The sequence below is a fragment of the Rutidosis leptorrhynchoides genome, chromosome 7, assembly GCF_046630445.1.
Source record: "Rutidosis leptorrhynchoides isolate AG116_Rl617_1_P2 chromosome 7, CSIRO_AGI_Rlap_v1, whole genome shotgun sequence".
Taxonomy (NCBI): Eukaryota; Viridiplantae; Streptophyta; class Magnoliopsida; order Asterales; family Asteraceae; genus Rutidosis; species Rutidosis leptorrhynchoides.
Window position 1 is genome coordinate 263,869,056 of NC_092339.1, and position 22,541 is coordinate 263,891,596.

Below are 22,541 nucleotides of genomic sequence, written 5' to 3' on the forward strand. Positions count from 1 at the left end.
CTTTTTGGGATGTCCCAAACAGTTGTCCAATATTTCTTTTTGAAATATCTTAAATTAATTGTTCACATTCATAAATAATTCATAATAATGATATAAAATTATTTTATACCCCTACTTTATTAATGTAAGACAAAAGGATAGGTAAAAAGTAATGCGTAACATTTGAAAGTGAACAAAATGTACAATATAATAATAATATATGTTAATATGTGTATTTTTTATTTGAAGAGAATAGATTTGGAACAAAGAGAGTTTTATTCATCAGGACAATGATAATATCCAGATCAACATTTTATTTTTTCTTCGGAGAGTTATTATTCATACATTAAGTGTTAACATCTCACATGTGCGGAATTGAGTATTGTTGTTGTAAGTGTAAACATTCATTTATAAACATTACTTATCTTTGAATTTTTTTTTTTGTCACTTACAATGTTAATATTCATCAGATATAAAAACTTCATATGAATTTTTAAGTTTTTTTTATTCCACAATGTTAATATATTCATCATAAACATTATTCTTCTATGAAATTTTTATATTTGTCACTTTTAATTATTTTTCATTAATTGAATATTATAATCATTTCTTTTATTACCGAATAATAAAGATGACAAAAATACCCGTGCCCGATGAGTAGACCCGTAACCCTACGTTTTTGGTTGAGTTCTGATCCGGATATTCAGGTCTGGGTCCGGGTATGAGGACGTTTTTGAACTTTTTTTACGGACTCGGGTCTGGAGCTGGGTTTATATATAAACCTACATAATAGTAACAATAAACGACTTGATGAATATTTCAATTTAGAAAATAACAATAACAAAATTAAATAACAACAACAACAACAACAACAACAACAACAACAATAATAATTTTAATATAATAATATAAACTACAATATGATATTTTCTTATTGTTCAATACTTATATATTGTGATGACCCGAGAATTTCTGATCAAATTTAAACTTAATATTTATATGATTTCGATACGATAAGCAAAGTCTGTAATGTTGAGTCTCAAAAATTTTGGAACAGTTACATGAATACATTTGACCTAGACTATTCCCGACGATTCACGAACAATAATTTATAAGTAATTATGTATATATATATATATATATATATATATATATATATATATATATATATATATGTAAATGTGAGAATATATAATAATCTGAAATTATAAAATATAGAAATTAAACATTTCTTTGAAATATGTAAAAATAAGATACAAAACAATTAAATGAAATGTAAAATGAATATATATACATATATATATATATATATATATATATATATATATATATATATATATATATATATATATATATATATATATATATATATATATATATATATATGGGATTTCTATAATTACTATGATATGTAAAATCATAAATTATAAGTAATAAATATCCAATAAAAGTACTATATATTATATACCTATTAAATATTACAAAATTAATAAATCGAAATATTAATGTATTAAATATAATAACAGGTTTAATTCTAATTGATATATTATTATTACATTCATTATCATTATTGATATCAATATCTGTACTATTAGTATATTTAAAAATTATAGATATGAAATTATTACCTTTGATTTGTTATATTTGATTATTGTTATGCTATTACCAATTATTAACATTTTTTTTTATTAATAATAAAGGGTTTATTAAAATTATTAACATTAAGATAGTTTATATCATTATTAATGTTATTAGTATTAAAAATATTAACATCATGTTATTATTATTATAACTTACTAATTTATCATTTTTATTTATCAAAAAAAATATTGATATCACTCTTAGTATTATTGTGATTAGTAATAATATTATTATTTGTATTATTAGAGTTTTTATTATAAATAATATTATCTAATAATATTAATATTAATATATTAGGTTCTATTATTAATATTATTAAATATTAAATTAATTATAATTATTGATTCATAGTACGATTTATGGAATCAAAAAAATTGTTAGCTTTCGTTTTCCTACTTTTTAGTATTTTGTTTCTTCTGATTGGAAGTGTCGACTGCAATAATATCATTCTATGCGTTCACAATTGAAGGACAAATTTTTTTTATATAAAAAAAAAAAACTCGACGGTACTCTGTGTTTCTACTTTTTTGCTATAATTTCAATTCGAACTAATTACTAAAATCTTTAAATGCAAAACTGTTCTAAAACTAGTCATGATTCTATCTGCAAAATCTCATCTTTCAATTCTTCAAAACAAAAGAGAATTTTGGAGTCAAAGTTTAATTGCAAAAAAGTCAATATGGTGTTCATCAATAAATTCGTGTTTTGTTTTGAGGTTATACCTTAAATTGGTAATACAGAAAGTTTATACAATCGATTTAGAGTCTCTTTCGTGTTATAACATTTTTCTAAAACATCACAAAAATCAAAAATTGATTTTAATTTTTTTTTTCCTTAAATCGTCGCTGACAACAGCTCATTCTTGAGCTTTTATTTTTTTTACAGAGATAGTAATTTGAGATAACAATTACGAGTGTTTATGAGTTGTATTTTATCCTAAAACTAATTCATTATAAAGTTGATTTGAATTGTTGGTCGTCCAAATATTTGATGAAGAAGATGAAGCAAGAACACATAATTTACGGGTTATATACATACTGATGGGGTTCTAAAACAGAAAATAGGCTACGGCCTGAATGGTGTTGGGTGTTTCGGGTTAAGGGTGAGGTCGAGGGTTCGAGCCCTGTTGGGGCATATATTTTTTTGAGCAGCTTTTACAATGGTATACTCTTTTATTATATTATTATTATTATTATTATTATTATTATTATTATTATTATTATTATTATTATTATTATTATTACTATTATTATTATTATTATTATTATTATTATTATTATTATTATTATTGTAATATCTAATAATATTATTATGATTTGTATTACTATTAGTGTATCATGATTGTTATTATGAAATATTACGATTAAAATTACGAATATGTTAATAATTGTTAATACTAACTTAATATTATGAATGTTATTATCATAAAATAAGTAAAATCGTTATTATTATATCATAGTTAATAATATTACTATCATTATTAATAAACGTTATTCGTATTATATTTAACAAAACTTATCATTTTCATTTGTGTTACTAGCATTATCATTTAAGAATTTTTAGTAATATCATTACTAATATTATTACAAATAGTATTATTATTACTGTTAGTATTATTATTAACATGATTCGAAACATACAAATAACATTCATAGTATAAAATTTTTAATAAAAGATGATATGAAAAATATGAAAATGGTTATGAAATTAAGTTACAAGAGTTATAGTTAAGAAATTGGATAATTTAATCCGAACCTCATGATAAAACGGTTTATTATTAACACAAGCATTATTGTTATTATCATTAATATTATTATCACTATTATTATTATTATTTTAAATAAATATTTCAAAGATATTAATATAATGTTTTTAATACCTAATATGACAATTTCTAAAACATCAATATATGATAATTATAATACATGACATATCCATTACTTTAAATCCATTATATATATACATATAGTTATACAAATCCTAAGTATTTAAAATATATAAACAAGTAGTTAATAAATTACTAATATAAGAAGTATATCAATATACAAATTTGTTCAATTTCGATTATATGTTTTAATATATATATATATGAATAATATAGGTTCGTGAATCTGAGGCCAACCCTGCATTGTTCAAATGTCGTCATATGTATTTTTACTACAAAATACAGTACTGTGAGTTCATTTGAATCCCTTTTACTCTTTACATTTTTGGGCTGAGAATACATGCAAATGCTTTATTAACTGTTTTACAATATTTATATGCGTGAGTTTCATTTGCCCTTTTTACTCTTTACATTTTTGGGCTGAGAATACGTGCAAATGCTTTATTAACTGTTTTATAATAATTATATGCGTGAGTTTCATTACTCCCCTTTTAAATGCTTTTGCAATATATATTTTTGGGACTGAGAATGCATGTGCTTTTATAAATGTTTTACGAAATAGACACAAGTAATCGAAACTACATTATATGGTTGAATGATCGAAATCGAATATGCCCCTTTTTATTAAGTCTGGTAATCTAAGAATTAGGGAACAGACACCCTAATTGACGCGAACTCTAAAGATAGATCTATCGGGCCCAACAAGCCCCATCCAAAGTACCGAATGCTTTAGTACTTCGAAATTTATATCATGTCCGATGGAGGATCCCGGAATGATGGGGATATTCTTATATACATCTTGTGAATGTCGGTTACCAGGTGTTCAATCCATATGAATGATATTTTTGTCTCTATGCATGGGACGTATGTTTATGAGAAATGGAAATATGAAATCTTGTGGTCTATTAAAATTATGAAATGATTATTTATGTTAAACTAATGAACTCACCAACCTTTTGGTTGACACTTTAAAGCATGTTTATTCTCAGGTACGAAAGAGATCTTTCGCTGTGCATTTGCTCATTTTAAAGATATTACTTGGAGTCATTCATAGCATATTTCAAAAAACATTGCATTCGAGTCGTTGAATTCATCAAGATTATTGTTAAGTCATTGATAGTCTGATATATTATGAAATGTGATGCATGCCTGTCAACTTTCGATATTGTCTTTCAAAAACGAATGCAATGTTTGTAAAATGTATCATATAGAGGTCAAGTACCTCGCGATGTAATCAACTGTTATGAATCATTTATAATCGATATGGACTTCGTCCGGATGGATTAGGACGGGTCTTTTCAGTTGGTATCAGAGCGGTGGTCTTAGTGAACCATGTCTGCATTAGTGTGTCTAACTGATAAGTCGTTAGGATGCATTATTGAGTCTGGACTTCGACCGTGTCTACATATCAAAAGTTTTGCTTATCTTTTTGTGTCAAAAATTATCTGCTTATCATTCTTAGAGAATCACTTACTTATCATTCTTAGTCTAGACACGTTTTACTGCATTGACTGCATGAATAATGTAAAGAAAAAATTCATATCTTAGCGTATCTGCTACTTCATATCTTAGCGTATCTGTTACTGTAACTTTGTCTGACATATTCCGTTGATTCCTCCGTAACTTATGGAATTTTAGTATTAAATATGCATATGTAAATTATGTATTGCAGGGTACTAATCTACATCCTATAATCTACTTCTTATCGAAAATCCTTCATCTGATCGTACGAGATGAATCCTACAACCAGTTCGAGTCCCTCAGATTCCGATAGCTATTCCGATAGTTATTCCGACAGCTATACCGACATAGATGTCACCTAAGCTCCGAAAAACAGCGTCATCGGCATGAATCAACCAATCAGCCCTTATCAATTAATCTGATGGGTTCGTAGTCGACTTAATTAATAGAAACGCGCAGAAGGCAATCCCTTCCACCAACCGAATTCACCTCTTGACAATGAACCTGAAGTGTTTACCGGCGAACCTGTTCAAGACACCATTTTCAGTCTCATTTCCGGGGTAACTTGACAAGATTATATTTTATCCATAATTCTGAACCTTATTCATCCGCTCGTTCCGACCGACAATCATTCTGGAGTAATAAGTCAACAAACTTCGCGCTCGAATAATCAATTCGGAGAATATGGTGCAAAATGTACCAGCTTCAGCAACATCACCGGCAACAACAGTACAATCAATAACAGCACCAGTACCATCAACAATCCATGCTTCAATATCATCATCTGTACTTTGAGCATGATCTTCGTTCGACATGTCGAATATGTAATCTCTAAAGTTTTAAAGATTATTTATTCTAGATCCAACCGAAAAGCAAATGAGTTTAATATTATATTAACTCATTAAATCCATGAATACATCTGAAGAAAATATATATGTATATATGTTTTCATAAAGATTGTAATTAAAAATTCTCTTGTACAAACTGTTAATGGTGAAAATATTTTAACGGGTAGGTAATACCCGAGGACTATTTAAATTTCACATTAATAAGTTACATTGTACGTTCTTCGAATCTGTTTCAACAGTCATATATTATCCTACTTACATCCACCGATATACAAATTCGTTCACCACAGAATAACCATATTCATCCAATTACATATTTGGATTTTGACCTATCAGAATCCAATAAGTGGCATAATGAAGAAATAATGGACACAATAAAAATTGATTAGAAACAAATTAATTAACAATATGAAATTTTGTTAAGAATCCACGCTAACAAAATCCTAGCTAACTGTTCCTAGCTAACTGTTAATTCCGTATTACATTTTAATTATCGCAATTTATTTATCGCAATTTATATTCTCGTAATTTTATTTATCGTCATTTAATTTGTGTTATTTACTTTACGCATTTAATTTATCGTCATTTAATTTCTGTTATTTATTTTACGCACTTTAAATATCGGGACACGTATACAAGGTTTTGACATATCATATCGACGCATCTATATATATTATTTGGAATCACCATAGACACTCTATATGCAGTAATGATCGAGTTCTCTATACAGGTTTGAGGTTGATTCTATAATAATATATATACTTTGAGTTGTGATCGAGTCTGAGACATGTACACGGGTCACGATACGTATTAATTCGAATATTATATATTAAATTATATATGAATATGAATTATTGGACTGTCAACTGTGGACTATCGACTGTGGATTAATGACATTGGATAATTAAAATGAAGTAAACTATTGACTATAACATATGAAACTAAACAATTCTTCAAGTTTGCCACTTGATTTCATCTTAAACCTCATTTGTATCTTGACGATTCCAATCTGCGTTCAAACCATTCATGATTCTTGAAAACACTTCAATCGAGAGGATGAACTAACCGTACTTCATCAACGAAAGAAAAGATTGATGCATATAGTTATGCACCTAGAAACACTCAGATCATGAGTAAACGTTTAACACGTATCTGTGCTAGCTCCTTGGGCGTTGTTACTACCGAAAATAACTTTACAATTCCTTTCCCAATTAGCCAATTTTTGTCATAGCTCCAGCAAATCAACTTTGACTTTCATTCGGATTAAACTTATTATAACTTGATTTATAAGCCCACCTTTCGTCATCGTTACCGGGGAACTGTTTATATTTCACCACATTAACAGAAACTTATCAGCAACTTCATTACTCATCGACTTAATTTCTCCGAAGAATCATTATATTTATTCGTTGAAACCCCATCTTGTATTCATCTACACAATGTAACAATAATTGCCATAACAATTACCGGGAATCAGCAATCAGTACTTTGAAAACTCACAGCATATCTACATCAACAGTTATATATATGACATTTATCTCTTAGAATTATGATCTCTCATTCTGAAATTCTGAAAAGCACTCAGTCACAAATCAATACTCTGAATATTGAAAAAAAAAAAAAAAAAACTGAATGAAGCAGCAGAAACTGTAGATAACCGTAAACGACCATAATCATCGAAAGTTTGATGATAAAGATTAGTATGTTGGGAAAAGCTCAGAAAAGTTGGAACTGGAAAGCGAATTAAGCTAACCATAAAGGAAACTAAGGAGAAATACAAGTAACATACCCTAAATTCATAGAATCCAGATAAATCTAGGTCCATTGAAATTGTTAGAGAATATCTTGCTCCGAAGTCATGTTAAAATCTTGCGGAAAATCTTTCTCCATCAACCATCGAACTTAGAAATTCCAAAATATCATCATCAATATCTTCGATATTTTTGAGGATATTTTCATAAATATTCTCGTCCGAAATTATATACCTCTTCGTGCTTCCTGTGTATCATTGCATTGGAAACATACAATAGAAAATTAGTGTCGAAAAGTGGATTATGCGAAACTATGAAGGAAGCTGTGGACAAATCACAAAAAATAAGTTTGACTTCAAAGAATCCAAATGATTCTGTTTCTGATGAAATCTGTAGCGAATACCTTGCTTCCGAATCTAAACCTTTACGGACAAATCTTCTTCATCATCTATCGATATTAGAAATTCCAAGATATCATCGTATCTTTCGTTATAAATATCCTCCATATTTCTGAAGATATTTTAATAACTATTCATATCTGAAATCATTAAACTCTTCCTGATATCAGTGTTACATCATATAGAAACTATTAGTTTCTATATTCTGTAAACTTTCGAGCTTAAAATATGAATGTTATTGAATTAATGTTGGGAACTGATGCATGAATTAGTATAATATAATGACACTTGATCAACGTGATTATATTACAGTAAGACATGCTGAGTTTCTAAATGGAACGTGATGATTCACAGATCATAACGTCATCGTGTGCCATGTTACATAACTCTTTCATTCTACTTAACTCCTGAACATATAAAAAAAAATATTCTTGATGGTTCTATCTTCCGTGATGTTGATAAATTTGAAAATCAAATCGTGCTATCACGTTCCTTCCTGCTTAGAACATTATAATTTTTCGAGACTCTATATCTACAAATTATGGACCATTAATCGCTTGACTTGAAGTCGGGAAGATAAAATAAAAGCATAGAGCTTTGAAATATAAGGGAGAATATAAAGCCGATAACAACACATAAATTACAAACCGTGTATATCAATGTTTATCGCAACATAAAGACACGGGAGAATTAAAAACATTATAATCCCGAGGGCGAAATAGAATCCCGAGGGCGAAATAGAGACAGATTCCTCTGGTGAAAGTTGGAAAAGGAGAATGATTGTTACGATAGTAAGGATAAGGATAAGGATTAGAACTGGATTAAGCATTTCCATAATCTTTTGGATGTATGAACTAAGAAAGAGAGTATGGGAATGGTGAGAATAATGGAATGGAAGAGCTTAATTTATAATGGAAATATCAAACAGAGTAATCGAGGCATATCACCGTATTTAATTATAGAGATCTTAATTTCTTTACTCGTCGAAGAATTAAATCTTTTAGATTTCGAAGATTTTCTCTAAATCCCTTGAATTCCGGAATTCAACCAAGGCAACGTCAGAAGTTAAAACGAAACTTCATTTATTCATTTCACTCTTTTGGGATAGCTTCACTCGTACGCTTCGAGTAATCGAATCATTTTATCCAAATTATTCAATAATGATAAAACTCTAATTATCAACTCATATTTGTCATGAAAACATTTTTATTGTTAGTCATGACAACCTCACTCAAATTTCGGGACGAAATTTCTTTAACGGGTAGGTACTGTGATGACCCGGGAATTTCTGATCAAATTTAAACTTAATATTTATATGATTTCGATACGATAAGCAAAGTCTGTAATGTTGAGTCTCGAAAATTTTGGAACAGTTACATGAATACATTTGACCTAGACTATTCCCGACGATTCACGAACAATAATTTGTAAGTAATTATGTATATATATAAATATATATATATATATATATATATATATATATATATATATATATATATATATATATATATATATATATATATATATATATATATATATATATATATGTAAATGTGAGAATATATAATAATCTGAAATTATAAAATATAGAAATTAAACATTTCTTTGAAATATGTAAAAATAAGATACAAAACAATTAAATGAAATGTAAAATGAATATATATACATACATATATATATATATATATATATATATATATATATATATATATATATATATATATATATATATATATATATATATATATATATATATATATATATATATATATATATATATATATATGGGATTTCTATAATTACTATGATATGTAAAATCATAAATTATAAGTAATAAATATCCAAAAAAAGTACTATATATTATATACCTATTAAATATTACAAAATTAATAAATCGAAATATTAATGTATTAAATGTAATAACAGGTTTAATTCTAATTGATATATTATTATTACATTCATTATCATTATTGATATCAATATCTGTACTATTAGTATATTTAAAAATTATAGATATGAAATTATTACCTTTGATTTGTTATATTTGATTATTGTTATGCTATTACCAATTATTAACATTTTTTTTTATTAATAATAAAGGGTTTATTAAAATTATTAACATTAAGATAGTTTATATCATTATTAATGTTATTAGTATTAAAAATATTAACATCATGTTATTATTATTATAACTTACTAATTTATCATTTTTATTTATCAAAAAAAATATTGATATCACTCTTAGTATTATTGTGATTAGTAATAATATTATTATTTGTATTATTAGAGTTTTTATTATAAATAATATTATCTAATAATATTAATATTAATATATTAGGTTCTATTATTAATATTATTAAATATTAAATTAATTATAATTATTGATTCATAGTACGATTTATGGAATCAAAAAAATTGTTAGCTTTCATTTTCCTACTTTTTAGTATTTTGTTTCTTCTGATTGGAAGTGTCGACTGCAATAATATCATTTTATGCGTTCACAATTGAAGGACAAATTTTTTTTATATATAAAAAAAAAAACTCGACGGTACTCTGTGTTTCTACTTTTTTGCTATAATTTCAATTCGAACTAATTACTAAAATCTTTAAATGCAAAACTGTTCTAAAACTAGTCGTGATTCTATCTGCAAAATCTCATCTTTCAATTCTTCAAAACAAAAGAGAATTTTGGAGTCAAAGTTTAATTGCAAAAAAGTCAATATGGTGTTCATCAATAAATTCGTGTTTTGTTTTGAGGTTATACCTTAAATTGGTAATACAGAAAGTTTATACAATCGATTTAGAGTCTCTTTCGTGTTATAACATTTTTCTAAAACATCACAAAAATCAAAAATCGATTTTAATTTTTTTTTCCTTAAACCGTCGCTGACAACAGCTCATTCTTGAGCTTTTATTTTTTTTACAGAGATAGTAATTTGAGATAACAATTACGAGTGTTTATGAGTTGTATTTTATCCTAAAACTAATTCATTATAAAGTTGATTTGAATTGTTGGTCGTCCAAATATTTGATGAAGAAGATGAAGCAAGAACACATAATTTACGGGTTATATACATACTGATGGGATTCTAAAACAGAAAATAGGCTATGGCCTGAATGGTGTTGGGTGTTTCAGGTTAAGGGTGAGGTCGAGGGTTCGAGCCCTGTTGGGGCATATATTTTTTTGAGCAGCTTTTACAATGGTATACTCTTTTATTATATTATTATTATTATTATTATTATTATTATTATTATTATTATTATTATTATTATTATTATTATTATTATTATTATTATTATTATTATTATTATTATTTTTATTATTATTATTATTATTATTATTATTATTATTATTATTATTATTATTATTATTATTATTATTATTGTAATATCTAATAATATTATTATGATTTGTATTACTATTAGTGTATCATGATTGTTATTATGAAATATTACGATTAAAATTACGAATATGTTAATAATTGTTAATACTAACTTAATATTATGAATGTTATTATCATAAAATAAGTAAAATCGTTATTATTATATCATAGTTAATAATATTACTATCATTATTAATAAACGTTATTCGTATTATATTTAACAAAACTTATCATTTTCATTTGTGTTACTAGCATTATCATTTAAGAATTTTTAGTAATATCATTACTAATATTATTACAAATAGTATTATTATTACTGTTAGTATTATTATTAACATGATTCGAAACATACAAATAACATTCATAGTATAAAATTTTTAATAAAAGATGATATGAAAAATATGAAAATGGTTATGAAATTAAGTTACAAGAGTTATAGTTAAGAAATTGGATAATTTAATCCGAACCTCATGATAAAACGGTTTATTATTAACACAAGCATTATTGTTATTATCATTAATATTATTATCACTATTATTATTATTATTTTAAATAAATATTTCAAAGATATTAATATAATGTTTTTAATACCTAATATGACAATTTCTAAAACATCAATATATGATAATTATAATACATGACATATCCATTACTTTAAATCCATTATATATATACATATAGTTATACAAATCCTAAGTATTTAAAATATATAAACAAGTAGTTAATAAATTACTAATATAAGAAGTATATCAATATACAAATTTGTTCAATTTCGATTATATGTTTTAATATATATATATATGAATAATATAGGTTCGTGAATCTGAGGCCAACCCTGCATTGTTCAAATGTCGTCATATGTATTTTTACTACAAAATACAGTACTGTGAGTTCATTTGAATCCCTTTTACTCTTTACATTTTTGGGCTGAGAATACATGCAAATGCTTTATTAACTGTTTTACAATATTTATATGCGTGAGTTTCATTTGCCCTTTTTACTCTTTACATTTTTGGGCTGAGAATACGTGCAAATGCTTTATTAACTGTTTTATAATAATTATATGCGTGAGTTTCATTACTCCCCTTTTAAATGCTTTTGCAATATATATTTTTGGGACTGAGAATGCATGTGCTTTTATAAATGTTTTACGAAATAGACACAAGTAATCGAAACTACATTATATGGTTGAATGATCGAAATCGAATATGCCCCTTTTTATTAAGTCTGGTAATCTAAGAATTAGGGAAGAGACACCCTAATTGACGCGAACTCTAAAGATAGATCTATCGGGCCCAACAAGCCCCATCCAAAGTACCGGATGCTTTAGTACTTCGAAATTTATATCATGTCCGATGGAGGATCCCGGAATGATGGTGTAACATCCGTGTTACATCCGCCCCACATCGGTTGGAGAGGGGAACGAAGCATGCCTTAAAAGGGTGTGGAGACCTTTCCTAGCATGACGCGTTTTGGGACCACAAGCGCAGCAGATCCCATGAGAACTCTGCAGTTAAGCGTGCTCAGGCAAGAGCACTACCAGGATGGGTGACCTCTTGGGAAAGTGCCCGTCGTGTGTGGTGGCCAAGAAAAATCCGTGCGCCTACGGGCAAAGCGGACAATATCATGCTACGGGGAACGTTTACCTGGGATGTCACAGATGGTATCAGAGCCAGGCCCCGGACCAAACGTGCACAGCGAGGACGCTGTGTCCCATTAGGGGGGAGGATTGTAACATCCGTGTTACATCCGCCCCACATCGGTTGGAGAGGGGAACGAAGCATGCCTTAAAAGGGTGTGGAGACCTTTCCTAGCATGACGCGTTTTGGGACCACAAGCGCAGCAGATCCCATGAGAACTCTGCAGTTAAGCGTGCTCAGGCAAGAGCACTACCAGGATGGGTGACCTCTTGGGAAAGTGCTCGTCGTGTGTGGTGGCCAAGAAAAATCCGTGCGCCTACGGGCAAAGCGGACAATATCATGCTACGGGGAACGTTTACCTGGGATGTCACAGATGGGGATATTCTTATATACATCTTGTGAATGTCGGTTACCAGGTGTTCAATCCATATGAATGATATTTTTGTCTCTATGCATGGGACGTATGTTTATGAGAAATGGAAATATGAAATCTTGTGGTCTATTAAAATTATGAAATGATTATTTATGTTAAACTAATGAACTCACCAACCTTTTGGTTGACACTTTAAAGCATGTTTATTCTCAGGTACGAAAGAGATCTTCCGCTGTGCATTTGCTCATTTTAAAGATATTACTTGGAGTCATTCATAGCATATTTCAAAAAACGTTGCATTCGAGTCGTTGAATTCATCAAGATTATTGTTAAGTCATTGATAGTCTGATATATTATGAAATGTGATGCATGCCTGTCAACTTTCGATATTGTCTTTCAAAAACGAATGCAATGTTTGTAAAATGTATCATATAGAGGTCAAGTACCTCGCGATGTAATCAACTGTTATGAATCGTTTATAATCGATATGGACTTCGTCCGGATGGATTAGGACGGGTCCTTTCATATATAGTTATTCAAACGTAGTAAAGGTGGATCCCCGTTTATCCGTATGGAAACTCGATAACTCAATAGTTAGTAAAGTAAATGAGAAGCCGATGGATACGGGACATATTTTCTTAATCGGGTTTGGGTCCAGAATTATTCAAATCCGACCCAATGTCATCCTTACCAAAAACTTTAACATTCATCATATGAATAATAGTTGTATATGAATTTATTATTAGTTTTTCTTTTTCCTTTTTTATGCTAGAATGTTATTTACATTGATAAATATTAATTTTTCATTATTCTTTTTGTTATTGTCATTTAAACTATCATTCATCTAATCTAATATCTAATATCTAATAATGTTATCGTAATAATGTTATCGTGTTTTATTCGTGTACTATTTTATTCTTAATAATAAAATCTGCTTGCCTTTCAAAAAAAAATAAAAAATGTTATCGTGCTAATATTTTTTGTGAAGGTGTTTACGAAAATGTCACAGCGTCAGAAAGTTTAAAATTGATTACAAAAATACCACACATTTTTATTTACAGAATGTTACTCCTTTTAATTACAAAATGTCACTTCTTTTTCTAAATACTTTCACATATTATTTTTCAGAATGTTAATATTCATTAAAATATGAACTAGATGAAGGACTCATGAAATCACGGATTTGTTGAAGACAAATTGTTGAATAATATGTTATAGTAAATCACATATAGTAAATAAATGTTATTAAACCGAATGTTATATAAAATTAAATGGTTACCAATTACTATAAAACCAATATGTGTTTTCATGACACAATCGAAATTGAACATTGTTTTCTAAATAAATATGAGTGTCAATTACTATATAAAATACAATATTAAATTATGATCCAACAACAAAAATATAATGTGATTATATATATGTGAAGCATTGTTACATTTGAATGTGCAAGTATTAGTAAAAACTAAAAATTAGTAAAACATATCCAGTGAAGTGGTTAATACAAATCTAATTCTCACTGTGGAATAATTTTGCAAAGCTATTTATTTCAACACTATGTGCACAAATAATTTTGTGAATGTATATTAACAGGATCTATTTTAACTTGCTACTTAACACCGTAAAAACACACATGGATGTATTTGACACGGTTCGATTTAAAGTATTCGTTAACCCATTTTTACATACATCACGAAATACAAAAATGATACTTCAACATCTCAGCCGTCATCCAATATCACGATTATGGTTGCAGCTCTTGCTATCGATAGTATGCACTTCTTCATAAGTGACAATTCTTCTTATACAAGCTTGCCTTTAAAAAAAAAAAAATAATAAATAAATAAATAAATTCTTCTTATACAAGTCTTTAACTAATCACAACCGAGGACAATAGGACCAATACAAAGACCATTGTAACATATAGAATATAGAATATCCCTAAGAAGAACAATAGAATTTTTCAAAGGATCGGCGATAAAAAATATGATTAGCGAAACATGCGCTACGTTTTCAAAAGTTGAACTCGGCAAAATTTTCGCAATTACAATTTTTAGTGAAGGACGTTGATTTATCCCCATTATAATGTGATATACTTTTATCGCATAAATTGTTATACGAAATGTCGTGATCAATTATAATTCTAAACTGCATGTAAATTAAATAAAAAAAAAAAGTAGAGAATGAAATTAAATTGATTGACATTGAAAAAAACAAAATTAAATCCTAAATTTAAAATCGCATTAAATACAGAATTGCGTGGTTTATAGTTTAACCATAGAATTAAAAATAGTAGTAATAAAGATAATCAAAGTAAAAAAAAAAAAAAAATCAAAGTAAATAAATTACAAAGAATTAAATCCTTTGTAATGTCTCAAATCACTGTTTTGATCAAATCACTGTTTTGATGATTTGTGTTTTAATTTAATTCCTTGTTTTTTGCCAAAAAAATAAAAATAAAATAAAATAATTTATTTTGAAAAATAATTTTTCTTGTGAAGAATATATGTATTAAGTTACGTTTACGACATATCGAAGAACATAAATTAAATATGTATTCAAGAAACTGAGTACTTACCCAATTCCATGCTTATCGTATATGAATGTTTAATAAATTAAATATGTTGATAAATCCGATTGTGGAAAGAGAAGACGAAAAAAATTAAATTCAAGAGAGGGAAGAAAATACTCGTACAAAAGGAGAGAAATTAGATTTTTCTAAAACCGTTAACATTTGAATTTTTTTATTCTTTTTGACTTTTTATTTCATTAACTGGTATTAATTATACTAAATCTATGAGCCCGTGCGTTGCACGGGAATAGATCCGGCTATTTTTTCCTTAAATTTTCATATGAGTTAACAATAATAGATGAGTATTGTCAAAAGTATTTTTGTCGTTTCATTACTAAATTTGCTTTAGTAGAAGTCAACGAACAATGAACGGTTGTATGCTTTGTTTATCAATATAGTTAATACACAACATATATTTATGACGTTATGAAAAAACAGACTTGATGATATTCATAAGTAAGAATAAAAGTTCAATAACAATAAGTTAATCAAACACTAATAAATAAACATATAACATAATTTATTAAAGTTGGTGCAAAACTTCTTTATAGACTACGTTTTTAGTTGTAATTGATAATTCTTGATCCTTATCCAATATAAGTACCTTCAACCCTTTCTTTGATGTAACTCTCGATAGAGCTACATAAAGTTGACCATGACTGTAAACGGGTTTTGGTAGGAACAAACCAACATGTGCAAGTGATTGACCTTGACTTTTATTTATAGTCATACCAAAACAAACAGCTATAGGGTACTGTCTTCTTTGAAATCGGAATGGAATTCGTTATCTGTTGGAACAATAAGCATACGCCCAATTGCAGTTATTTTGCCAACATGTGTACCGGTCAATACCTTTGCTTTAATCATTCGGTCTTTAAGTTCAGTAATTTGTAATCGAGTACTGTTACACAAACCACCACCTTGATCTACATTCCTGAGAAGCATCACTGGTACACCAACTTTTAATTTCAAATGATGTTTTGTAAGCCACCAATGTCAATGCTGTTAAGGTAGTCGGCAGTGTATAACTCGCTGTTAAAATGTGAATCTCGTTCCGACTGACAAATGCTTTCTGAACTTAGATATGACCTCTCATCACCATCTATCAAAGCCATTATTCGATCCTTAATAATATTGACTAACTCGTGAGTTGGAGCCAGGATGGCGCGTTGTTGGTAGTAAAAAGGGTTGCCAAGATTTTCCAAGAAGTCAGGATAAAATGAACTAATAATGGAACCTATTGGATCGGCAACATCTTTAACCAAAACATTATCAGGCATTTCAATGTCGGAAATACCATCTTCAGTTGGGTTGACTTCGCCATTACCAATGTTTAACAACTAATCGGCAAAGTTGCGAATTTCCTCAACATTGATTTCATTTTGATTTTCTGGATGAGTTGAAGTAATAGATGTGAGACGCATGTTGACAGTTAGTTTCAAGACGCTTACATGATCCCACAGGTATGATGAATTAAGAGTTGCAGCTACAACATCCTCCCATTTTCCCATTGTAATAACAGGTAGAACTTGCCGGAAATCATCACCAAACACTATGGCTTTACCTCCAAATGGAGTATCCATGCTGTTACTATTAATTTGCCGACAAACGTCGCGTAACGACCGATCTAGTGTTTCAATGCATAGCCTGTTAACCATTGGAGCTTCATCCCAGATAATCAGTTTAGTTTTTCTAATCAATTCTGCCAAATGACTATTAGGCTGAATCCTATAGTATGATTCGTCCTTTGGATCTATAGGAATTTCGAAACGCGAATGAGCAGTTCTTCCACCAGGCAATAACAAAGCGGCAATTCCGCTGGAAGCAACATTCAACACAATTTGACCTCTACTTCTCAACGCAGCTGACAATGTATTCCATAAAAAAGTTTTTCCTGTACCACCCGAACCATATACAAAAAATGCTCCGCCTATGTCTGCTGCAACAGCACTTACGATAGTATCGTATGCCTTTTTTGATCAGTGTTTAGTCCACCGATTAATTCAGCATACTGTATTTCTAGTTCAGGCATATTATATGACAATTCATCTATAATAAATGGATTATCTGATAAATTAAGCACTGTTGAAGACGGATAAGGCATTGAAGGATAATTCTTTAAAGATTTACCATTGCGTTGAAGTAGTTTTTCAATTTCATTCAATGTAAGGTTATTCATCATTTCACGGGTAGGTTGGATGTCTGTAATACACAAACATAGATAAAGATGTTATTCAAAACCAAATAAATTAAAATTTTTAAATTATGCAGGTATTAGTAATTGGTTATATAAAATATAGAAATTTTAAAAGCAGATAATTGCCAGGGATCGGTTTGTAGTTAATGAACACGAATTAAAAAGATCATTACAAGATAACCTGAAAGGTGATGGCGAATAATGTCAACAGATAAATATTCAAAAGCTTCATCAAAAACAACTTCTGGTCTACTTAGGCTCTCTGATGTAAGTAACTGACAGAATAAGTTCCGAACAAAGTGACTACCACCCCAACTACTTGCCTCTTTTATACCATCGATGTATTCCTGATCGTCGTCTAATAAACCCATTTCATAACATGCATCTTTAATTGTAGGACAGAGTTGACCATTAACAGTCCGGATATCTTCATATGAAGTGGGGCCTTTAACTTTATTCAACAAAATACGTAGATAAAATAGTTAACCGGTTTGAGGAGATACGTGATGTATACGGCCAATTGTGCCGGTGAAAACTTTTCTTGGAGACCAAAGTTTTGTTTCCTTATTCCACACAAATTTTGTTGGAAAGTCAAGATACGATAGCTGTCTTGCATCTTCGTTGACTCGATTAATGTTCATCCATTCAAGGAATTGAGATCTATTTACAGATTCAGAGTCTAAAACGTTTTCTATTAAATCTTCTTTATCAAAGATAACTGAATGTTGATCAGATAAGTGAAAGGCAAGGCGTATAACTGTTGGATTTCTATTGTGTATATCAAAAGATAACATACGACATACTGCTTTGCATGATGATACATATCTACAGTCATAGTATTTTTTGATTTCATCTGTCACTTCATCGCAAACACCGGCAGTGACCCTATCATTGCATTTATTGATCTATTTAAATAGATATCTAATTGCACTAAGTTGATTACACCATTCAACATTTATATGAGCTTGATATTTTTTAAGTAGCACTGCATTATAAGGAACAACACTTCCATTATCAAGATCGTGACCATAATTTCTAACCTTCCTGTCGTTGTCTGTACGTTTGTAAATTGGATAACCTTCTTTATCAACAGTTGTACAGTCTGTAAAGGGTTTTGGAAAGTTTTTTGTGGATTTTTTTTTCAATGTCTGTGCAAGGACAACTTGGATTCTTATCTCCACACGGACCGTGAATCATTAAATCCGACACAAGTTGGTAAAGTTCTGGGTCAGCATCCTTGTCAGGTATTTATGCATAAATGAACTTATCGACATCTTCTGGCTCAGGTAGTTTGTCTCTTTCATCAAGGAAAATACAGATATGTGCATGAGGCAAACCTCTTTTTTGGAACTCTATGGTGTAAAGGTCTGTAAGAAAATAAGTTTGAATATAAATTATTAGGACAGGCTATAGTAATATGTTTAAATAATGCTAAAAACATGTGTGTTGCAGGCAAATAAAGTAATTTAACTGTTGATCGGTATAAATTTTATGTTATAAATTAGAAATAATTAGAAACATGAAGACGTACCAACTTTAACCCTTCCAAACAGACTATTTTTTTTTTAATATCATCAAGTTTGATCTTAAACATCCTTGCTTGATAAGCTGGTTTATGTTCAGGATTAAATCCAGTACCTTCTAAGGCTCTCCTAATCTCTGGCCACTTAGAATTACATGTAAAAGTAATGAAGAGATCAGGATAACCATAAACTCTGCTTAGTGCCATAGCGTCACGATAGTTTTCTATCATGTATCGTGCACTTCCAGTAAAAGACGCGGGTAATTTGATTCGATTACCAAGCATGCTGTTTACAACTTCACCGGTGAGATTCGCTTCAGTAAGGTTTGCAAAATGTCGGCTCTAAGTATGTTTTATTTTTTTCGGATGTAATATATTCTTTCTGATTCGACCATGGTGTAAGCATCAACCAACAATTGTTGATGTAACTTACGTGCTAGATGGACAAGAGTTGGAGATTTCTTTCTTGTAACTTATTAGCAAAAAATTCTCGCATTATAACATGTTTCTTTAACCTTGTTGTGTTTTTATCAACATCACAGTGGTAAATATCAGTACGATATCCATCTTCAGCATGTGCGAACAAAAGAGGATATTGAAGAGCTAAATATTGGGGATGTAAGTCGCTAATACGTTGTAATCCTTCTTTAAGACTATCTACAATTATGTCCCTCTTATCAAATTTTAAATCAATATCTCCAACTATTAGTGCATCAACTTCATCAACTGTTGACAAGTTGTAGTTACGTTCGTCACTGCTTCTGCGAGCTATTAGCTTGATTTTAAAGTTAGGTTCATTATTTTGTTCAAAAAAATCTCTTGCCCTTCTATACATCTTGACCAATGGGTTGCAGTCGTCAAGCAGTGCCATCGACTCTCTTATAAGGTCTTCATCTAGTGTATCGCGTAGAGTCGTTGGTTGATTAAAATTTTTACCACCGGTAAGAGATATATAACGTATGTGCATATATGTGAGATTTATGTTTTCAAAAATAACGTTGATACAAATAGTTGGAAAGTTTATAGTAGGTATAATAAAATATAGTGCTTACCCTATTGCTGCTTTCCGGTTGGTAGCTTCATTGGTTGTATCATAAATATACAAGTGAGAATCTTTTGGTGATGATCCAGTTGAAGGTACTAAACCACCCATCCTGTGACAATTTTGTCCACGGATACGAAATGTGTAAGGTCCTCTTCCTCTATTAGTAGTTTTATCAACCTTCCCACCCATTGAAGTGAACATAAACACCATATTATACTGCCTAACATTTTTGAGAAAATGTTTGCTTTTTGGATGATTATTAATGTATAAATCCCACAGAAGTTTTGGAGGATTTTTTGTGAATTCCGGTTGTTCAATTTTTCCTTTCATACAACATAATGAAAAGGAACCTGCTATTCCTTTTGTATTTTTACCATGCCGGGTCTCTTTGTACCATAAGTATGCTCCACATGCTTTACATTCGAACGAAAAATCACCTTCATCAACGTAATCTGTGAAGCCATTTAGTATATGATGTTATTAGGTAAACATAAACAATAAATTGTATTTTTAAATAAAGTATAAGTAATGTAGTTATAATAGGACATACGTTGTGACCTTCTGAGATGCCTTTAATTTTATGTTCATTGTCACCAGATGATCCTGTATCATTGATATTAAAAGAAATGGGATGAGTGTTGTTCCTTGGTCTTTATTTGTTAAAACCGGTGTTTTTCAACTTAGCTATTCTTGTGGATCGTGCACCTGCATTTTAGAAAACCACAAAAAGTGTTAAGTTATAAAAAAAAAGTCCACACGTTATGATCATGTTTTATGTTGACATGGATTTCATCACTGAAGTAAATATATATAAGTGATAAAAGTACTCTTAAAAGTATTGTTAACAACTAAGGTTGTTGGATCAGAATCATTCATCAAAACATTATTGAAATTAGGAGCTGGTGTCGTAGGCTGCACAGTAGGAATTCCATGTGAATTTAGTGTATTGAATACTTGACCGGAACCAAGTGTCATGTTTTCACAAGGTGATGAGATATAAGGTAAAGAGGCAGATGAGTTTGTCGAATTTTGTTGTGTTGTGGTAGCTTCCAAAGAATTCCTTTTTGCGTCTATAATTTGGTGTCGTTCCTTCCCTTTGACGGATGCATTATAAGCTCCTGAGTATACAATGTATGACCATTAATGAAGTTGTTGAGTAACATAATTATTACTATTACGTTAATCAGTGTACCTGTCATTGTTGTTTTTGAAGTTGAAGAACATGGTGTAGAACATGAATAAGGGTTGTAACCTAAAATGTAGAATATTGGTTGTAAATTAAAATAGAGAATAAAAGTATTATGAGATAATATATCAATTGGCAATACTTATACGAAATATAAATACGGTATGACAATATGCAAACTTACTAATGAAATTTGTGAACTGCATTGGATATGGAGTTGTAGGTTCATATTGTAGTTGTTGGTTAATATAAGGAACAAAACATACAGTTATTAGGCGCCACGTTATAAGCTGTAGAAGGAACTGTCAGTTTGTTCAAAACTACAAAATATTGAAATTTGATTAATAACTTATATACATGTAGAGTGCATATGTCTGTAGTAGTAGTTGTAATACTATGAAATACTACGAGGCATATTACATGGTTTTCTGGACGTGCTTACATTCTCTTTATTACATTGTTTTCTTTTTGAGGACTCAATTTTTTATTTCCTTTCTTTTCTGTTGGTAGCAGCAATTTGACCTTGTGTACATACATTAAATTGTTCAAACTTAGCATATAGTATAAAATTCATGTAAATGAAAATTTATGAAGCATGTAGTATAAAAACATATATAAAAGATTAAGAATACGGATAACCTATATTTATTTGATTAGAGT

At 29.2% G+C, this 22,541-nt stretch overlaps 1 protein-coding gene across 1 annotated transcript; it reads right to left on the reverse strand.

Annotated features, from left to right (window-relative positions):
- Positions 1-17,271: 17,271 nt before the first annotated feature.
- On the reverse strand, positions 17,272-20,521 carry LOC139859990 (uncharacterized). The gene is made up of 7 exons (XM_071848761.1): positions 20,153-20,521; positions 19,660-19,992; positions 19,169-19,230; positions 18,643-19,013; positions 18,310-18,579; positions 18,015-18,133; positions 17,272-17,901 (listed from the first exon to the last, which is right to left on the reverse strand). The coding sequence occupies exons 1-7, from the start codon at positions 20,519-20,521 to the stop codon at positions 17,272-17,274; spliced, it is 2,154 nt and encodes a 717-aa protein (XP_071704862.1).
- Between the last annotated feature and the right edge of the window lie 2,020 nt (positions 20,522-22,541).

Coding starts and splice junctions, on each gene's coding strand:
- LOC139859990 (XM_071848761.1), bottom strand. CDS start 20,521: ATGGCACTGCTTGACGACTGCAACCCATTGGTCAAGATGTATAGAAGG. Junction 19,993..20,152: donor CAACAAGGTTAAAGAAACAT/GTTATAATGCGA, acceptor AAACATACTTAG/AGCCGACATTTTGCAAACCT. Junction 19,231..19,659: donor GTTTGGAAGGGTTAAAGTTG/GTACGTCTTCAT, acceptor AACCCTTTACAG/ACTGTACAACTGTTGATAAA.